The sequence below is a fragment of the Gekko japonicus genome, unplaced genomic scaffold (assembly GCF_001447785.1).
Source record: "Gekko japonicus isolate JY-2015 unplaced genomic scaffold, Gekko_japonicus_V1.1 scaffold761, whole genome shotgun sequence".
In the NCBI taxonomy this organism is placed as follows: domain Eukaryota; kingdom Metazoa; phylum Chordata; class Lepidosauria; order Squamata; family Gekkonidae; genus Gekko; species Gekko japonicus.
In genome coordinates this window covers 62,840-82,018 of record NW_015177030.1, presented here as the reverse complement: position 1 = coordinate 82,018, position 19,179 = coordinate 62,840, and the positions used below count along the sequence as shown (strand labels likewise).

General features: G+C 59.8%; 3 protein-coding genes and 1 long non-coding RNA gene across 4 annotated transcripts in view; 3 read left to right on the top strand and 1 right to left on the bottom strand.

Moving 5' to 3' along the window:
• Nucleotides 1-1,606, top strand: part of LOC107124411 (autophagy-related protein 16-1-like) — a 1,851-nt gene extending 245 nt beyond the window's left edge. The window contains exons 2-3 of the mRNA XM_015427876.1: nucleotides 258-488; nucleotides 1,450-1,606. Coding sequence (XP_015283362.1) covers nucleotides 258-488; nucleotides 1,450-1,606 — 388 coding nt within the window. The remainder of the gene's footprint in view (nucleotides 1-257; nucleotides 489-1,449) is intronic.
• Nucleotides 1,607-2,030: 424 nt separating this feature from the next.
• LOC107124446 lies at nucleotides 2,031-2,741 on the top strand. The gene is made up of 3 exons (XR_001482986.1): nucleotides 2,031-2,095; nucleotides 2,389-2,455; nucleotides 2,542-2,741. It is a non-coding gene; the product is annotated as an uncharacterized LOC107124446 (long non-coding RNA).
• A 532-nt stretch (nucleotides 2,742-3,273) lies between these two features.
• Nucleotides 3,274-12,702, bottom strand: ARRB2 (arrestin, beta 2). Its single transcript, XM_015427875.1, has 15 exons — nucleotides 12,617-12,702; nucleotides 11,637-11,667; nucleotides 10,536-10,596; nucleotides 10,044-10,088; nucleotides 8,927-9,123; nucleotides 8,638-8,697; nucleotides 8,438-8,505; nucleotides 7,599-7,734; nucleotides 6,083-6,167; nucleotides 5,454-5,526; nucleotides 4,777-4,914; nucleotides 4,313-4,390; nucleotides 4,139-4,218; nucleotides 3,975-4,029; nucleotides 3,274-3,690 (listed from the first exon to the last, which is right to left on the bottom strand). Exons 1-15 carry the CDS (start codon nucleotides 12,700-12,702, stop codon nucleotides 3,594-3,596), a joined length of 1,290 nt encoding a protein of 429 aa, XP_015283361.1. The 3' UTR covers nucleotides 3,274-3,593.
• Nucleotides 12,703-14,237: 1,535 nt separating this feature from the next.
• PELP1 (proline, glutamate and leucine rich protein 1) overlaps nucleotides 14,238-19,179 on the top strand; it is a 17,424-nt gene continuing 12,482 nt past the window's right edge. The window contains exons 1-10 of the mRNA XM_015427874.1: nucleotides 14,238-14,383; nucleotides 14,476-14,547; nucleotides 14,645-14,704; nucleotides 14,950-15,100; nucleotides 15,547-15,679; nucleotides 15,777-15,864; nucleotides 17,291-17,379; nucleotides 17,491-17,607; nucleotides 17,788-17,938; nucleotides 18,371-18,515. Coding sequence (XP_015283360.1) covers nucleotides 14,255-14,383; nucleotides 14,476-14,547; nucleotides 14,645-14,704; nucleotides 14,950-15,100; nucleotides 15,547-15,679; nucleotides 15,777-15,864; nucleotides 17,291-17,379; nucleotides 17,491-17,607; nucleotides 17,788-17,938; nucleotides 18,371-18,515 — 1,135 coding nt within the window. The 5' untranslated portion in view covers nucleotides 14,238-14,254. The remainder of the gene's footprint in view (nucleotides 14,384-14,475; nucleotides 14,548-14,644; nucleotides 14,705-14,949; nucleotides 15,101-15,546; nucleotides 15,680-15,776; nucleotides 15,865-17,290; nucleotides 17,380-17,490; nucleotides 17,608-17,787; nucleotides 17,939-18,370; nucleotides 18,516-19,179) is intronic.

Below are 19,179 nucleotides of genomic sequence, written 5' to 3'. Positions count from 1 at the left end.
TGTGAGCCGGAGGCTAGAAAACTGTGAGCTAGCTCACACTAACTCAGCTTAGAGGGAACACTGCCACACACATATGTGTAGGGTTGCCATTGACAGCTTCCAGATGATGACCAGAGATCTCCTGGGATTACAACTGATCTCCAGGCAACAGAGATCAGTTCACCCGGGGGAAATGGCTGCCTTGGAAGGTGGACTCTGCCGGGCGCCTCCCGCCCCGTGTCCCTCCTCCTCACCCCCCCCCCCCGCCGCTCTTGCAGGATGCAGCGCCTGGCGCAGGACCTGGGAGCCCTCCAGCGCCAGTACGAGGGGCTGCAGTGCAAGGCCTGGGAGCTCTCGCAGGAGGCGGAGGGGCTGCGCGGGGAGCTGGACCGGGTGCGAGGGCTGCTGCAGCAAGCACGGCAGGAACGCCAGGGGCTGGAGGCCCGCTGGGTGAGAGAGAAGGCCCTGGAGGCCGAGCGGCTGAACTGGGCCCTCGAGCGAGAAGAAAAGTAAGCGGGGGGGGGGCCGGCGTGTGCGTCTTGGTCTTTCTCCCCCTGGCCCACAAAACCTCTGGAAACTATTCAGCAGCTGATGGTGGAGGCCGGTAACAGCAGTATCGCCTGCCAAGCTGGCCGCATTTGTTCTTGTTTCTGTATACCGGTATCTCACAGCTTTTCACAATACCAAAATATCCATTCAGTTTCATAATTTCGAGGAGTAGTTATGCTTGCAAGATTAAATGCACTACCATCTGCGATCTCTGAAGGAAGTATGTTAGATGCGGTGGTTGTGGCTTACTCAAGACAGAGTAGGTTAGAAGAACAGAGAAGTCAAGAAACTTCAGGAAGTGCCCCTCTTCCCATGAAGGTTCTTCTTCAAGCTGCTGACTGTCACGGACCAGTGGCCTCAGACCCTCAGGTCTGCAGGCCTGGCCTCCCCTGGGCTCTTACCCAACCGAAGCCTTTGGAGGGTGACCCCCTGCCCAGACGGGAGGCCCTTCCCTGCAGGGGCCTCCACAGGTGGAACGGCCTGCCTGAGTAGGTCAAGAATACTTCTACCATGTATGGAGCAGAAACATTGAAGAGGACATCTGGACAAAGGGATTAGAACAGTAGTGGAACAGAGCAGCTGGAAAGACCATTCCTGTAGCAAACACTATTGTAGTTTATCGCGATGATTACTGTACACGTCAGTTCCTTTTTCTGCTACTTCAGTTGCTCTCTGCTTCTGTAACTTCCTTCTTTTGCTACGGTATGTGACACAGTTTGTAATCTGCCTTGAGTCTCACTGAGAAAGATGGGCGGTAAACAAAGCTAATAATACCATTTCTGGATTCTGTGTGGGGACCTCAGGGTGCTAGCTCTGAAGATGCCCCCCCCCGCCGCCAGCAGGGTCTGCCAGTGGAGAGGCATAGAAACGGGGGGCCTCCAGTGCTCCGTGAATGAGGAGCCGTGTCTGATCTCTCCCCAGGTCTCAGCAGAAGGTGAGCCGCCTCCAGGAGAAGTTGCAGAGGGTGCGAGAGGGACGTGCCCCCCCCCCCCCGTTCCTCTGCTGTCAACCGCAGGAGAGCCAAATCACATTTGGGGGGGGGGGTAAGAGCAAAGACCTGCCCGGTCTCGGAAGCTAAGCAGAGCCGAGCCTGTCAAGTACGTGGAAGGGGACGCCTCCAAGGAACACACACCAGGGGTGGGGCGCAGAGGCAGGGAATAGCAAGCCTCCTCTCTGGGTCGCCAGAAGTCAACCGTGATTTCCAGGCATACGCACATGCAAGTACCAAAGAAAGATGGAGGGAAAAAGGGCTTATAGAATTGCTCCCCCCCCCCGGGGGGGGGGGGCGCGCGAAAAGGCGAGCCTGTTGCAAGGAGCCGCTCTGCTCTCTAAGGGGCAAAGCTCAGCCCGCTGCTGCTCTGTGACTTGAGACCCAACCCTTGTGAGAGGGGGCGTTTCCAACAGTCGGTGGAAAAAGTACCTTGGCCGTCTCCAAGCCCCCAAGCTGCCCGCCCTGGAGACTAGCCAGGTCCTCTCCCACACCTGGTTTCTCCTTCCCTTTGGCATTCCCAGGACACGCCCCAGAGGTGAGGCCAGCAGCAGTGCATCCTGGGAGGAGCCTGAAATGGTATGTTGGAAGCTGTCCGGGGCAGTGAGGCTTACGCCTGTGCAACAGCCCATGATGGAACCATTGCCTGCCGTGCATTCTTTTTTTGGTGGGCCTGCCCTCCCACCCCAAACAGTTTGCAAGGATGTGGGGCAGGGGGGGTGCAGCAGTTGGTCTCTTCTGTCCCTGAGAGAGGGTCAGGCAGGCAAGAAGCGGTGGCGGCAGGCCTGTGCTGTTGGTCCCACCGCAGAGACCTGGCAGCAGGACCCAGGATGGCCTGTGGGTTTACAGTGGTTTTGTTTCCTGTGTCTTAGGCTGCAGCCATAGGGCAGGCCAGCCCCGCAAGCCCGTCTTCCCCCATGGGACGCATCAGCAGCACAGGTGAGACTACGTCAAGTTCCTCCCTGCCCGCCCGGGGGCTTCGCTTCCTGGGGCATCTGACCGCTTTCTCTCTCTCGTTGCTGCAGGTGCCGAAATGTGAAAGACTGCTTCTTCTGGACTGGAAGAGGATCCTCAGGGAATAATGGGGGGGACAGCGGGGCCCGTCACTTCCCAGAGGCTGGGCAGTGGCTGCCTCTCAGGGCAGGGCAGAGAGACCAGGGCCCCACGTCATATTAAGAGTATCTTGTTTGTTGGGAAGGGGGAAGAGACAACAAATAAACTTCTGGTGCACAGATGGCGTGATCTTTTTAGAAGTAGAGATTGGGTTTATACCCTGCCCTTCACAGCTTACCAACCCTTCCCCTCCCCACAACAGACACCCTGTCAGGTGGGTGGGGCTCAGAGAGCTCTGAGAGAACTGTGGCTTGCCCAAGGTCATGCCAGCAGCTGCATGTGGAGGAGTGAAACCTGCAGCGTTCTCCCGGATTAGAGTCCACACACTTGACCACTCCACCAAACTAGCTCTTCAGAGGCAGGGTCTGCAGGTTGAGGTGCTCTATGTGAAAGAATGGCCAGGCCAAGCTCAGAATTACGTGATTTTTATTCTGTTCTCTTTTGCACAGATGTGGCAGCCAAGGGCTTTGAGTCCCCCCCCCCACAGTCACTTGTGCCTAGCTGTTGAGGGAGGGGGCTGGCTGCAGTTGGCACAGGACTCCTCCCTCCCTCCGGGGGCCGAAGGCGTTGGCAGAATCCCAGTGGAAGTGAGACACAGGCAGAGGTTGGGGCCGGGTGCAGCTCCAGGAAACCGTCGGGGGGGGGGGGGGGGAGGCACACAGCAGGGCAGGACGCAGGATAATGCCCAAGAAGGACTCCAGTGCATGGGGGGGGGGAGTGTCCTTAAACATTAAAATCCGTTTGGAAAAACAGCAGCAGGGGAGGGGGGAGAAGCTGAAGCCCCAACTGCCCCCCCCCCATCAAGTCACATTAAAAGTCTCCCCCTCCATACAGCACAAAAGACACGAGGTGGGGGGGAGGGGGAAATGGCTCCTGTCACGGGGGGGGACAAGAAAACATTCACAAGAGGTGGGGCGCCACCCCCCCCCTCCATGGGTCCCAGACAGAGGAAGCCTGTTGTTTCCTAGCAGAAATGGTCATCATCTTCCTTGTCGTCCTTCAGGCCTTTCAAGCGCAGGCGGGCAAAGTCCTCGAAAACAATGTCGTCATCCTGCCCGTAGCTGGGAGGGGGAGAGGCAGCATAAGTGGGCGTTCTTGGGTGGGCCAGGCTGGGCTCCTTTGCCCCCCCCCCTCTTGTGGCCAGGACAGCCCTGTGATTCCACCAGGAGGTGCTTCCAGGGACCAGTCGGGGCGCAGGCCCCATCCTGAGGAAATGCAGGGTGGAGTGGCAAAAGATTGGGGGGGGGGGGGGGGGAGATGCTGCCCCTCCCCATCTAGACCTGCGTTCAGTCATCCCCCCCCCCTCCAGGCAATATCCTTGGGCACAAACCCAGGCTCGTCTTACTTGGTTTCAAACTCTATGAGGTTTGTGTCGATGGGAGCATCTGTTTCCTGGACAGCTGTGGGGGAGAAGCATGAGAGGCAATGAGACACCCCCTCCTCCCCCAGAGAGGTCTCCCCTCCCCCCCTCCCAGCGCTCTGGGTCTGCGGGGGCCTCTGGACACTCACCCGTGGGGGGCTGCAGAGGGGGGGCCTGCTCCGGGGGCTTGGGGTGCATGAGCACGAACGGCAGCTCCACAGACACGTCCCTGTTTGGGCAGGAAGGGGGGGGGGTGATCGAGTGAGGCTCCAGGGTCAGGGAAAGGGAGGGGGACCCAGCACCACCTCCCCCCCAATACGCACCCGCCCCGGGACACCACCAGCTTCACTTTGACTCGGTAGGAAACCCCGAGGACTTCCTTGTTGGCGCCCTCCTTTACGCTGCAAGGCAAGAGAGGTGGGCGTGGGGCTCAGACTGGTGAGGCTCCCAGCCAGGGCCCTCTGCCGCCCGCGTGGCTCCTAACACACACACACACCGGCCTAGATCCGAAAGGGCACGTGGGCAGTCAGTGGCCCAAGTGCAGAGGGAGTGGAAGGATTGGATTTCTACCCCGCCCTCCCCACAACCTGTGAGGTAGGTGGGGCTGAGAGAGCTCATAGGAGGACTGCCCTTGAGAGAACAGCTCTGAGAGAACTTGTGACTGGCCCAAGGTCACCTGGCTGGCTGTACGTGGAGGAGGAGTGGGGAATCAAACCCGGTTACTCAGGTTAGAATCCGCCGCTCTTCACGGCGGCACCAGACTGGTAAGGCCAGCCGGCCGACTCACATGGTGGAGGACGCCAGGTTGGTGTCTTCGTGCTTCAGCTTCCCGTCCAGGGCCAGGCCCCTTTTCTCGCGGTTGTTGCTGAGCAGCGGGGTCAGGGTGTAGACCTTGCAGAAGGTGGAGCTGGCAGCCACCTGGTCACTGCCAGCCGGGGAAGGAAGACCCTGGAGTTAATGCAAGGCCTGGTCTGCCCCCACTGCAGACCCGCACAGAAAAGACAAAGCAGGACTGGGGTGTGTGTGTGTGTGTGCCGGGGGGGGGGGGGCAAACTATGACATTCTAGGTGCAAACCCCAGAACACTGCAGAGATGGAGCTTGCCAATTACAACCCTTCCCAAAACTTGGTCTACAGATTATCTATAAACTGGGACTGTTGGTGCAACTGAGAATCCAAATTAAGACTCCCCTGTGGCTGCACTCGTTCCCCTCTTTGCTCCTCTAGGAGAGAGCAGAGGCCCAGGCGGAGCACAGACACAGTACCCGCACCCCCTCCTTGACAACACTGCGGGGCGGGGGGCTTGGGTTCCGCGGGTGACAGGACGGGCGCAAGACTAGACGGTGGTCGCCTCCCGGGCTGCTCTGGTGCCATCAGGTGGTGGGGGACCCCACCTGGATCGGCTGCAGAACAACCTGGAGGGGTGATCCGTGGGGTGTGTGTACACGGTGTAGAGCGTACTCACTCTAATTCGATTTGGGCCACAGGGCACTTGTACTGGGCTGTGCTGAAGAGGCAGATGTCCGCGTATTGCCGCACTGCAGGGTGAGAGTGGGAAAACAGGCTCAGTTGTGGGCAGTGTTCCCTCTAAGCTGAGTCAGTGTGAGTTAGCTCACAGATTTTTAGCCTCCGGCTCACACATTTTGTCCTAGCTCAGGCAGGATGGCTCCAGAGCAAACTAATTTATGCAGTAGCCAAATCGCTCACTCACAACTTTGAATGCCAGTAGTTCACAAAGTAGAATGTTTGCTCACAAGACTCCACAGCTTAGGGAGCATTGGTTGTGGGAGTATTTCTCCCCACAGAGGCCTGGAAGCAGCCCTTGAATTTTCACCAGGTGAAAGAGCAGGTGTTGCAGGTGGCCTGGGAGCTACTGGCCCTGAGATCTTCCACACACATATGCACATGCCCAGGAAAGACTTTCCCAGCAGCCCTAATTTGCAGCTTTCGCGGGGGGGGGGGGGGGGTAGCTCTAAGGCGGGGCTTGACCCAGTTGCCTGACAAAGAGTGGTCTCGCCTCTCCAGCCCAGCTCCTAAACAGCCCCCCACCCCAACTGAACAGCTCAGAGTGAGCAGGACACCCCCCCTTCCTACCAGACACTTTCACTTTCTTGACACTCTTGCTAGAATTGTTGGTGACGTGAACGTTGACGCTGATGGGCTCGCCGTGGTAGTAAAGCTGCAAGGAACGGCAAACAAAGAGAAGGGTCAAAGTTCAAGGTGCCACTGGACTCAAAATCTGTCCTATTGCTTCGGACCAACACGGCGACCCACCTCAATCTATTTTCAAAGAGAGGGGTCAGAAGTGGAGTCAGGCAAGGACCCCCCCCCCACCCCCCGGAGCCAGCAGCCCTGGGCTTCCCCCCACCCCCCTCAATCTATTTTCAAAGAGAGGGGTCAGAAGTGGAGTCAGGCAAGGCCCCCCCCCCCCAGCCCCCTGAGACATGCAGCCTGTGCCTTCCCTCCACCACAGAAGTTCTTTTTGCTTAATGTCACAGTCACCACCCCCCCCGGTCCCTCTGGAACTGCCCCCCCCCATCCCAAGCATTTCCCCCTCCGCTTGTCCCTGCCCTGTTTCTCCACGGCTCTGGTTGAGAAAGAAGTCCTTCTCTCCCTTTCTCACAAGACAAGAACTCCTTGTGGGCACTCAGTGAAATTGCTGAGCAGTCGGGTTAGAACGGATAACAGGAAGTCCTTCTTCACCCAAAGAGTGATTATAACACATGGACTTCACTGCCACAGAAGGTGGTGGCGGCTACAAGCATGGACAGCTTCAAGGGGGAATTAGATAAGCATATGGAGCAGAAGTCCATCGGTGGCTTTTAGCCACAAGGTATGGATAGGCACGGGGGGGGGGGCAACAGTGGGAGGGCCTCTAGTGGGAGGGCCTCACTGCCGGAAGAAGCTGCTCGGGGAAGATCGGCTCCAGAAAGGGCACCAGGACGTCAGTATCTGAAGCCGCGGAAGGAAGCCGGATGACAACTAGCCCGGGGTGCTGGTAGGCAGTCACCACCCTGTAGACAATGTGGCCCTTGTCAGGTTAATTGGTTGGTTAGAACCACTATGTAAACCGCCCAGAGACCCTTCGGGGTCAGGGCGGTATATAAGCCGAACGTATATATGAATAAATAAATAAATTTAGTGTCCTGGCCCCACTGCTGGACCTCCTGATGGCCCCTGGTGTTTTTGGCCACTGTGTGACCCAGAGTGTCGGACTGGAGGGGCCACTGGCCTGATCCAACATTGGCACTTCTCTCATGTTCTCAGGGTAGAAAGGTTTGAATTTCTCAGACGTCTCGAAATTAAGAAGCGAGGACGTGCCCTCCCCGTTCTGGGTGCTTTTCTCAAATGTACTTTACTGAAAGTTGCACTAAGACAAGAACTCAACCCAGGAATACAAATGGCCCCTGAATGATAACACCACGCAACAAGAACCAACCTATATGTCTGCAGAAACCAACCTGAAAGAAGCTCAGTTCTGGGGGGGGGAAGACTTCTTGGAAGTCATCCAAGTCCTCGCCTCCCTTCAGTTGTTTGATGGGCTTCCACTGTCCCACACAGCCACAGGGGGCCTCCCCCCCCGCCATGTAGTTCGGTATGTGTCCCTCACCTCCTTGTCCAGCGACGCTTCCAGGTGAAGGGACCGATCCGACATGAGGAAGTGACGAGTGGTCTCTGCCATGGGCTGTGGACCAGGCTTCTCTGGGGCATACTGGACTTTGCGGATCACGAGGCGGACGGAATTCCTGCAGGGGGAGGAGCGGTGCTAAGATGAGCCAGCCCCCCCTAGGCCCCCCACCCCCCAGTCAGCATCCACATTCCTCTGGATGGTTCTGGCTTGTTTCTGAGCACCAGGGCCTTTTCTTTTTACTGAAAAAGAGGTGCCAGAACTCTCCAGAGGAAAATGAAGTTTTCAATCTGCATACGGAAAACTCATGAACTTTTAAACATTTAAAACAATAATTTTGCCAAAGAGGTTCCAGAACTCTGTTCCGGGCATCCCCCCCAGAAGAAAAGCCCTGCCGAGCACGATGCAAAGTGCTGGCTACAACCAAGGTGTGGAAGGCGCTGTGCGGCCCCACCTTGAAGGGTGTGGCCAAAGGCCTTTGGGAGCGGGGCCGGCTCTGCAGGGGCCCTCTGCCGGGCACAGGGCACCCCCCCCCCAGAATGGGTTCCGGGCACCTGTCTCCAAAGAGCTCCACGCAGCCAGGCTTTAATTGTACGGCCGACTGGTTTCCTGTCTAAATGCTTTAGATTCATTATCTATTTGGTGGCTGGCTTTAGCGCTGTCATTTCAACTTTGCTATATTACAACGTTCACAATGTTGGCCCAGGGCCTTCCTTGCTGGAGTTCATTTTGACCCAGGGCCATCTGGTGGAAACGAGGGTGCTTCAGGTGTGGTCGGGGCCTGGACTGGGGCCTGCTCCCCTCCCATACAACCTCCTCACCTTTTATGGATCTTCTCATCTACATTTTTGGCACAAAAAGCCCGAATCTCGAAATCGACTCCACAAGCCTGGAGATTAAGTAAAAAAAATAAGAGCCCCCCATTACTCAGACCCTCCTAACTCCGGCCTGACCGCCCTTGCCGATTCTGCCAGTCGCCCCCCCCCCCCCCCCTCATCCCAGGGGACCCTCCAGCCCTTACCTTTCCGGTGTCTTCGGGACCTGGCTGCAGCGTCACCGAACATGGCAGATTCTGTGGGATCTGAGGAGGATACGGGAAACACCCCGTGAGAAAGACAACCTTCTGTTTAACAAGAGGTTTCCCCATCGTATTCTATAGGGGAAGGTGTTTGGGTGGGGAGGGAGGCACCCCCATTGCCAGAGGGCCCAGTGGGGGCTGGCAGCTTTTGGGACAGGCCAGCTGTGGGCGCCAAAGGCCAAGGGAAGGGCCCCCGGAGGGAGGGAGGCAGGGAGGCCAGAAGCCGGCTCACAATGAAGCTGAAGGGGTGGGCGTTGCCCCCCAGTTTCCGCAGCAGCCGCTCCTGCAGGCGGGTGAGAGGTTCGGGGGCCTCCTCAGCCGGTGGGAAGGCCTGCCACGAAGCCAAGAAGAGGTCCTTGCGGAAGGAGAGGCCCAGCACGTCGAGGTCCTCGCGCCCATAGCGGAAGGCACACGTCAGCGTCACAAACACTGCAAGGGGGCAGGTGGGAAAATCAGGGATGTCGCCCCCCACCCCGTGTCAACATCCCGGCACCCCTACTATGATTCCCCCAAGCTGAGTGAAGCTGTCGGAGGAAAAGGAGCTGTCACTGGTGCCTGCAGAACTCTCTGAAGGCCTCTCCCCTCCATTCGAGAACAGACGTTCTGGGGGAAGTTTCAGAGAACACTGGACAGCCCCCTCTAGGTGACAAAAGCTACACGAGGGGGGGGCCCCACAGCCAAGGTCCGGGTCTTACCCGGCGCGGGGGGGGGGCAGGGGGCTCAGCATAGAAATAAAGGGGGGGGGAGCCTCAAAAATGTCTGACGGAGGCAAAAAGGGACCAGTGAACAGAAAGAATCCTGGCGGGGAAGAGTCTTCTTCTTCAGGGAGAGGGGCAGGATTCTCACTTCATTCCCGCCCCTTCCTGTCACCCCTCTGAAGTCCCCCCTCCTGTGCTTTATGGTTGGGGGGGGGACACGGGGGGGGGGGGAGAGAGATCTGTGAAAACGGGCCGTCCACAGCGCCGGACCCCAGGTGGCCTGCAGTCTCGGGGGCCTTTCCCCAACCGCCCGGCCTCGTTCCCACCCAGCTGGGCTGGACGAAATCTGCATCACAACCCCTCCTCTCCCAAGAGCAGGCGACGACCCTTGGTGGGGATTCGAGCTGCCCCGAGGACTCCTGTTGTCCTTCCCTTCCACGGGCTTACTGGCCCTTTAACTGACTGGGAAAGTTGCCAGGAGGCCAGTGCCCAAAAGGGCCACTGGGCCATGGGCGCGAAGGGGTCACTCAGCGGAAGCGGGCATCTTGCCGCCTCCGTCTCCTGGCAGGAGAGAAAGTCCCATGATCCCCGCCCGGGGCAGGCAGATCCCTTCCGGCACGCTCTGCCCTGCCGCTCAGCCGCCGTACTCACCCTTCCGGTCCTTGAGGTACTCGGGGTCAACAAGGACCACCCCATCTAGAACATGGGAAGGGGGAGAGAAACAGAGATAGGCCGGGAGGTCACAGGGACTCCTTGACTGGGGCAGCCCCACAACAGGTTGTTCCCCACTCCTACCAGGCCCAACGGAGACAGCCCCTCCTTCCAGGTTTTGCTTAGCTCAAAATATCACGGGGTGGGGGGGGGCAGGGCCCTGGTGGGGAGGAGAAATGAGCCCCCTCAGGCCAAGTGCTCCATCTCCTTGGCTCTCAAGAGCCCCTGAGCCCACCGGAACAGCCCCCCCCAACTCCGGAAGGGTCCGGCGGAGCCCAGAGGCTTGTCTTCCGAACCTCCACGATGCTTGGGAGGCTAAGAGTGGGGTCCCTGCCCCGGGGAGGGGGGCAGCCCAGAGGACCTCGGGAAGGCAGGTGGGTTGTGAGGGGCCAAAGCCGGAGCCCCATCCCACAGGGTCCTGCCCCCACTCACCAACAGGGTCCACTCTGTCCAGGTGGTCCACAAAGTCCCGCTTCCCCAGGTAGACGGTGAGCTGGAGGGAAGGAACACAGGCAGATGGAGACACCCCCCGGCCACAAAAAGTGTTTGGGGCACCATCCATCCCCCCCCAACCGCTGTGACCCAGAGCCCCCCTCCAGGCTCCCAAGAACACCTTGCTCACCCCCACAGAGCCCCCCGCCTGGCTGCCCAGCTGCTTCTGAAAAACCCGCAGGGCTCCAAGCACTTCGCACCGAATTTGGTCCAGTTCCAAGGGATCCATTCCACACCCCTTTCCCCGGATGTCAGACCACTCCAGCACCACCTGAATTGCCCCTCCCACCCCGCCCCAGTTGCCTGCTCCTGTTCCTCCTGACCCTCCAGGGAGCTTCTTCCAGGCACCCCACCCCCCCAGAGACGGAGGCAGCCAATCCGGCAGACGGGCATCGCCACGGAGACAAGGGGAGTCAACAAAGCATCTCCCTCACCCGCAGAAGGATTAACCCCATCTGGCCCAGGAAGAACTAGGGGCCCCCTGGCCCCCGCCCCTCACTCCCCCAGGAACAGGGCCCACCCAGGGGGTGCGCCCTCACGCCTGGGCCTCCCCTGCTCATCTTGTCCGCATCCTTAACGTACAGAAGCCAGAGGCGGCTGCACAGAGCGAGCCACATCTTGCATTCGCCAGCCCACCAGCCACACAGCCGCACGGCTGCCCACACTCCCACCCCTGCAGCTCCGCAACAGCGAGACCAGCCGCCTTGCATGCACGACCCTGCATGGAGCCTAGCGGTGGAACCCAGCCGCTTTGCACCCTCGTGCATGACAGGATCCTGTGACCGGGGTGGGAATCCTGCCCCTGCCCCCCCCCCCCGTGTCCAACAGGCAAGTTTCGAGGGGAGGGGAGGAGGCGGGAGGCAGCCAGTTCTTGCAAACTGCAAGGCAAGCTGCTCTGGGAGGGAGGAAGGAAATGGGGTGGGGGAGGAACAGTGGCAGGAAACCCACAAGCCCGAGGATGGGGCAGCGGCTGTTGATCTCAGAGAGAGGCCAGAAGGACAAAACGCTTGCTGGTGCAGGGCTGGGAAGGGAGGCGCTTACCTTGCAGTTGGGGCTGGATTTCTTGAAGACCCTGCGGGGGTGGGGGGGGGGAGAACAATCCTGGTCAGAAACAAGCAAACAGGCCCCCTCCTGCCTCCCGGGGCCAAGCACAGGCTGACACTCGCTCCTTGTAAGTTCAGCCCCTCCCCAGTTAATTCAGGCTCCCGGGACAATTTGAGTCCCCCCTCCCTTGCTTGCTGAATAGTGCAAGCAGGGATCAACAGCCTGTGTTGCCGTGGGAACAGCATCAGGACCAGATGCCTGGGCGTCCCTGCAGCAACGGGAGGGAGGACGGGAGCAGCTGCCATGCCTTGCTCCCTGGGCGCCCCTCCTTTCACCCTTTGTTTCCGAGCTGCGTGCTGGGGCCGGGGAGGGGAGACTCAAGACTTGGGGGGGGGGAGGTTGTCACAGAGGGCGAGAACAGTCGCTGGCAAGGAGGAGGAGGCAGGCAGGGTCGATACAGACCCCCCCCCCTGCCGCCATTCCCATCTCACACGGATGCCCCTTGCCCCCCCTGCCCCAGATGGCGCTTCTTTGGGCAGGCCCACCCCAGCAGGCCAGTACTTTGAGCCGGGGGGAAAGAGGCGGATTTGGCAAGAACATGCTGGGGCGGGAGTGCCCAGGGGCTCGAAAGTTGTTGAGGCGCCAGCCCCGCCGCCGCCGCTTCTCATTGGCTACATTAGGGGTGTGTGGCCTAACATGCAAAGGAGTTCCTGCTACAAAAAAGCCCTGGGTTTTGACAACAAACAAGGTAAACAGAATAACAAGCAAAAGGTGGGTGTGGTTGGATAACCACACTTCTGGTAACATGGGGGTGCAGCCTAATGTGCTAATGAGCTGTGCTGTCAGGGGTGTGGCCTAATATGCTAATGAGTTCCAGTTGTTGGGTGTGGCCTATTATGCTAATGAGTTCCTGCTGGGCTTTTTCTACAAAAAGAGCCCTGCTGGAATGTCTGATCGAGCAACTCCATTTCAAATACCAACGGATGAAATAGGAGCACTTCCGGACCGTGCCAAATGGCACATCTGACCACAGCCATATTATCCTACTATGCAGTTTCTGCATTGTTTAATATGCCATGTTAACAGTTATGCTTTTTTCCAGCTTTGGTGCCATATTTTCCCCCTCAGTTTTAATGTCCACAATCCTGACCCCATCACGTTGCTTATTGGATGTCCCTTTCTGCTGACTGCGTTGACCTTCCCTTTGTAGAGAGATCAAGATGGGGAGCCGTGTTACTCTGTCTGCAGAAAAGAGCCAGAGTCCAATAGCACCTTAAAGACTAACACAATTTGTGGCAGGGTGTGACCTTCCGTGAGTCACTGCTCACTTCTTCACTTTGTAATCTACCTTTAGTCTCAGCGAGAAAGGGAGAACATAAACAACACAAGTAAATCAATCAATCAATCAATGTTAAGGCTAGAGACAGGCCTGCTGAGAAGACATTAGCAAGCCAGAGGAATCATGAGCCTGTCCCTGTTTTCCAGCTGTTTTGGGTTTCTCGGGATCAGTTGTCTCTCCAGGCAGCTATCAGGGATAGTGCAGTGAAGAGGCTGCCCACACACCGCGGGAATCCAGCTTCTTCCTGGCTTCCACCCACACAAGGGAGACTGTGGGTATAGGGTACATCTGGTGGTACAGCCTGGACTTGTGTTGCTGCCATCTGGATGGAAGCGAAGTCCCAGTGGCGCTGCTAGAATAATTGTGCCGCAATGTGTTTCCTTGGGATATGGTAATGGGTAAAAAAGGTAAAGGTAAAGATTCCCTTGCTCGAAAGCCAGTTGAATCCGACTCCAGGGTTGCGGTGCTAATCTCCGTTTCAAAGCCGAAGAGCCAGCGCTGTCCGAAGACGTTTCCATGGTCATGTGGCCGGCATGACTAAACACCAAGGCACACGGAACGCTGTTCCCTTCCCACCAGAGTGGTACCTACTTATCTACTTGAATTTCTTGCTTTCGAACTACTAGGTTGGCAGGAGCTGGAACTAGAGACGGCAGCTCACTCCGTCATGCGGCACACCCAGGTCTCGGACTGCTGAACTACTGACCTTCCACAGCCTGCAGTTCAGCGTCTTAACCACTTGAGCCACCGCAGCTCCATGGTAATGGGTAGTGTTCCAATAAAAGCACGTCTGCTGGGGTTCACATTTGCTGCCTTGATTCAGCCCCCCCCCCCCCCCCCACACACACTCCCTCCCCGCCAGCATCGGCAGCCGGTCCCCTCCCAGGGAGCACCCGGCAGCATTGGTGGTGTCTGCCCCCCGCCCACCCCGGCCCTTCCCTTTCCTTGGGGTGGGGACCAGTGTCTCCTCTAAGCTGAGTGAGTGTGAGCTAGCTTACAGTTTATCAGTCTCCGGCTCACGCGTTTTTGTCTTGGCTCAGGAAGGGATGGGGCTCCAGAGCCAACTGATTCATGCAGCAGCCCAATAGCTCTCTCGCCACTTTAATGCCAGGAGCTCACAGAGTAGGATTTTTGCTCACAGGACTCCGCAGCTTAGCGGGGGAGCGTTGGTGGGGGGGACCCCTTCCCAGCCTTGCAGGGTCGGGGGGGGGGGCCTGCCACACCATTCTGCTCACTCTCCTTTTCTGCCCCAAAGTCCCAGGACCCTCCCCCGACGATGGAGCTGGCCGTGCTGGTCCTCCGAGACCTGCTGGAGTATTCCTGCCAGCTCCCAGAACTGGCGCGGGACATTGGCACCAACCACATCCCGGGACTCTTGACCTCCTTGTTGGCCCTCAAGCCAGAGGTGAGAGGGCTGTGGGTGGCCGGGTGAGGAGGCCTTTCCCCCCCCACCCCCCGCCAAAGGGCTCACCCTCTGCCCCTCTCCTCCTCCCCCAGTGCCAGCTCTCTGCCTTGGAAGGAAGCAAGGCCTGCATGATGTTTTACCCTCGCGCGTGTGGCTCCTTGCGAGTAAGTGTGGAACATTGTCAGTGGTGGGGGGGGGGAAAGAGCCGTTGACGCTGGGCAGGGGGAGCCGCTGACCCGTCTCTTTCCTTTGCCCCACCAGGGCAAGCTGGCAACCTTTTTCCTGGCCCGCGTGGATGCAGAAATGCCTCACCTGCAGCAGGTAAGCGCCTAGCACAGGGGGAAAGTCCTGGTGCATTTGGTGGGTGGGTGCGTCAGGTGTCAGGGCAGGTCCCCCTCCCTGTGCTTTTCACGCGCGAGAGAGCCCAGCAAGCACGGGGAGGCCGTTCTGGTACTGGGGTCGGGTGCCCAGTCCCTTGGAGGAGGAGGGGGCACCCGGAGATTCAGGGCCAGTGGGTGGCTGGGCTGAGGAGGGGTGTCCTCACCGTGCCTTCCTGCTCTCCCCAGCTGGCCTGTGATTGCTACGCGCTCCTGCCCTCCCTGGGGGCCGGCTTTGCCCAGGGACTCAAGTACACGGAGTGCTGGCACCAGCAGGCCCACTGCCTTTTGGCCACGCTGCACAGCCTGCTGGGAACACTCTACGAGGGCGCCGAGACAGGTGCGTGCCGCCTGGGAGGAAGTCACGCGGGTGCCAGGCTGTGCCTCGGCCTCTCTGCCCGGCCTGGTTGGCCGTGGCGTGAGAAGACAGAGAGGCTGGCTTGGCCTGGCTAGTGGGGAGGAGGACAGGCGGAAGGCCCACCTGAGAGCCAAGCGGGGGTGGCATTCTGCAGTGGGTCTTGGCACCCACTGGGCCGTTTCTCATTTTGCCCCTGGAAGGGGATGGATCGGAGCCCTTGGAGTGGCGGGAGAGGGGACGGGTGGGGCTGTGTGCTCGTGGCGTTTGGCTGATGACCTGAGCATCCCCTTCAAGTGCTGGTTGCTCTCTCGGCCCCACCACCTGGCTGCCTCGGACCAAGTCCCCCTCTTTCAGAGCCGCAGAGGGGAAAGAGGGGGGGGGGGGGGGGGGGGGCGGTCTGGCAGTGGTCTCCTCTCTGCTTGTTCCAGAGCCTCTGAATTACGAGGGGCCGGGGGAGGAGATTTCTCTGCCAGCGCCGGAGGAGGGACAGACCAGCAGCTTCCTCCTCCTCCTGAAGCTCCGCTTTGCAGGCCTGGCCCGGTGCCTTTGCAAGATGCTGAGGTAGGTAGAGAGAGAGAGAGACCCCCACCTCCGCCCCGCCTCCTTGGCAGCGGATGGCTTGTGCCCCTCCTACAAACGCTTTCGCCTCTCGTTTTAGGAACGAGTTTCCGGCCCCTGTGACGGTTCCTGTGCAGGACATTCTGGATCTCATTTGTCGCGCCCTCAATATCTCCACCAAAAACATTGTGAGTAGCAAGCCCCGCCCCCCCACACACACACGAGGGCGGTTTGCACCCCCGCTTGGGCCAAGCGATCGGCCCTGCGTGCGAGGGGAGGGGGTCCCTCGCTCGGCCCCCCTTTTTGGACTGTGGGGCATCTCTCCCGGGCCACCGGTCTCGGTTGCGCCCTGCTTCTCGGGCACTGGAGCCTCACTGTCCATCGGGGGGGGGGGGCGTTCTTAGGATGTCAGGGGTCTTCCTTGGGAAATCCTGCCTTGTCCTGCTCTCTCCCTCAAGGAGGCCGGGGACAGGAGCCCTGCAGGGAACGGACTCCGGGGAGCTCGCGCTCCGTGAGGTGGCTGCTGTGGGAGCCCCAGCAAGACAGCATCCTCTGACTCCCTCAGCCAAAGCCCCCCTTCCTCCCAAACGATGTGGGGGGGTGTGTGTGTGTGCCCCGAGGCCAGGCTAGAACCCCCTCCTCTCCGGGGAGCAGTTCTGCAAGGAGACGCCGTCGGAGGAGGAGGGGGCCTCTGGCACCCCAGCCGTGCAGAGCCGGGTCAGGAGGGCTGCAGGGGCAGGCCTGGCGGAGGGGAAAGGCATGAGGAGGGCCCACCCGAGCCCCTGGGTGGAGTCCCACAGGGGGAGGGGCTGGAGGTGCCCGAGCTCTGCCCTGCTCCCATGGGTTGGGTGCCCCTCCCTGCCTTTCATTTTGGTTATGGCCGGGGGTGGGGGCGGTCTGGCAGTGGTGCCCCCCCAGCCTTGCCCCCTCAGACCCCCCCCCCGAGCTGACAAGACTGGTGAAGAAGAGGAGATTGGATTTAGATGCCCCGCCCTTCATTCGGCATCTCAGAGCAGCTGACAAACTCCTTTCCCTTCCCTTCCCCACAACAGGCACCCTGGGTGAGGGAGGTGGGGCTGAGAGAGCTCTGAGAGAAACTGCTCTTTTTCAAGGACCGCTCTGAGAGAACTTGTGACTGACCCAAGGTCACACTAGCAGCTGTAGGTGGAGGAGTGGGGAATCAAACCCGGTTCTCCCAGATTACAACCCGCGCACTTAACCACGGCACCAAACCGGGTGTGTGTGTGGGGGGGGGGGGATGGATCCACATCAGGGGGGCCAGGTGCCAAGTCAGATGTGGGGGGGGGGCCCTTAATTTTCCCCATTGCATAATCCCCTACGGGAACTGACCTGAGCCCCACCAGCACTGGGGGGGGGGGTTGAAGGGGGCAGGAGAACAGGGGCCTGCTTGGCCCATCACCAGATGTCCCCCTGCGCCATCGGCACGGCAAGGTTGTGGGACACGTCGGTGCAGGGCCCGTGCAGAGCCTTTCCCAGTGGTGTGTGTGTGTGTGTGTGGGGTGTCTCGCCAGGACGCAGTTCCCGTAGCTCAAAAGGCTGCTGGGGGGAGGGGGGGAGTCACCGTCCAAAAGCCACCCCCGCTGTGTTTTTCAGGGTTGGTTTGGTGACGGTCCGTTACGGATGCTGTTTCTGCCTTCGATCCACCTGGAGATCTTGGACTTGCTCTCTGCTCTCATCTTGGCGTGAGTTTGGGGGAGCGTGGGTGGAGCGGGTCTCCCCCCCCCCCACACACCTGGATGCTTGCCTCCTCCTGACTCCGGCCCCTCCCTCCCTCCCTCTCTCCCCCCTCGCAGGTGTGGTCCTCGGCTGGTGCGGTTTGGGGGCCTTCTCTCCCGCCTGTTCCCACAGGTGCTCACCACCTGGAGTGCCGGGCGGGACCTGCCCCTCCCCGGGCAGGAGCGCCCCTACAGGTCTGTGTGGGGAGGGGGGGGCGCAGGGGCGCTGGGCTGGCGGTGGAGAAAAGCAGCCGGGGAAGAGGAATCAGACTCGCTTTGGTGCTGGGGGGGGGTGGGGAGGGGGGATGGAGTGGGGTCTCCTCCGGCACTTGTGGGTGGGAAGTAAGCCTTCCTTCTTGTCTCCTCGGCCCTCAGCGCGGTGCGGACTCGCCTGTACCAGGTCCTGGATCTCTGGGTGCAGGTGGCCGGAGCAGCGTCCGGCGTCCTGCAGGGGCACCGACCGCACAGCGAGGCCCTCCTGGGTCACTTCATCGCTGACATCAGCCCCCCGACTGAGTCGCTCAAGGTGAGCCCCCCCACCCCACCCCTTCCCCACTGGCCGCGGGGGCTCCCTCCACCCAAGTGCAGCCCGTGATGATTTGGTCTCTTCTCCTCCTCCCTGGAGCTGCGGTGGCTCAAGTGGTTAAGATGCTGAACTGCAGGCTGGAAGGTCGGTAGTTCAGCAGTTCGAGACCCGAGTGTGCCGCATGGTGGAGTGAGCTCCTGTCTCTAGTTCTAGCTCCGGCCAACCTAGCAGTTCGAAAGCAAGACATTGCAAGTAGGTAAATAGGGACCACTTCGGTGGGAAGGTAACAGCGTTCCGTGCGCCTCGGTGTTTAGTCCTGCCAGCCACATGACCACGGAAATGGCTTTGAAATGGAGATGAGCACCGCAACCCTAGAGTCTGACTCAACTGGCTTTCCAGCAAGGGAACCTTTACCTTTCTTCTTCTCCGCAGCTGCGAGAGGGCGGCCCTGCCTCGGACGGGAAGCCCAGTGCCCCAAAGAGGCCCCGGCTGTCGGACCTGGGGAGCTCGGGGCCCTCCGCGCACCGCAAGCACGACCCCTGGGCAAACAGCGACGTCTGCCTGGCTGCCCTGCAAGGTAGAGCCCCCGGGACCCAAGGGTGGAGGCGTCCACGAGCGGCGGCTTTTCACGCTCCCCCAGAAATGGGCCGTGGTGGCAAATGCCGCTGCCCTCCTTGAGGAGGGTTTTCTGACGGATGGACCCCCGTCTCCTTCTGCCTCGGGCTCCTGCAAAGCCTCGGGGCTTGCCTGTTGGCGTCCCGTGGTTGTCCTGGGAAGTCTTCTGTGGGGGCCTCCCCCCCCCCCCACCACCAAGGCTCCCTCTGAGAGCCTGAGTCTTGTGAGCAACAATTCTACTTTTTGAGCTCCTGGCATTAAAGTTGTGAGCAAGCGACTTGGCTCCTGTGTAAATGAGTTTGCTCCTCTGGAGCCATCCTTCCTGAGCTGAGACAGAAATGTGTGAGCCGGAGGCTAAAAAACTGAGCTGGCTCACACCTACTCAGCATAGAGGGAACACTGGCCCCCACCCACCAGAGAACGGGCTGTCTGAGGAGGGAATGCACCCCCCCCCAGTGAAGACTCGTCCTCCGGCCAAATGGGGGCTGATGAAGAGGGCCTCTCCGGTGCCCCCTGCAGCCCCAGTTCCAGGAAAGGTTTTCCCCAAGCCCCGCCCTCGGACCTTTCTGCCTGCCCACCCCCCAAAGAGTCTTAGAGGGGGTCCTACACAGAGATGCGGGGAGATG

Coding starts and splice junctions, on each gene's coding strand:
- ARRB2 (XM_015427875.1), bottom strand. CDS start 12,702: ATGCAGAAACTGCATAGTAGGATAATATGGCTGTGGTCAGATGTGCCA. Junction 9,124..10,043: donor GTACCTCAAGGACCGGAAGG/GTGAGTACGGCG, acceptor GCCCCCTTGCAG/TGTTTGTGACGCTGACGTGT. Junction 7,735..8,437: donor GATGAGAAGATCCATAAAAG/GTGAGGAGGTTG, acceptor CTCCCCCTGCAG/GAATTCCGTCCGCCTCGTGA.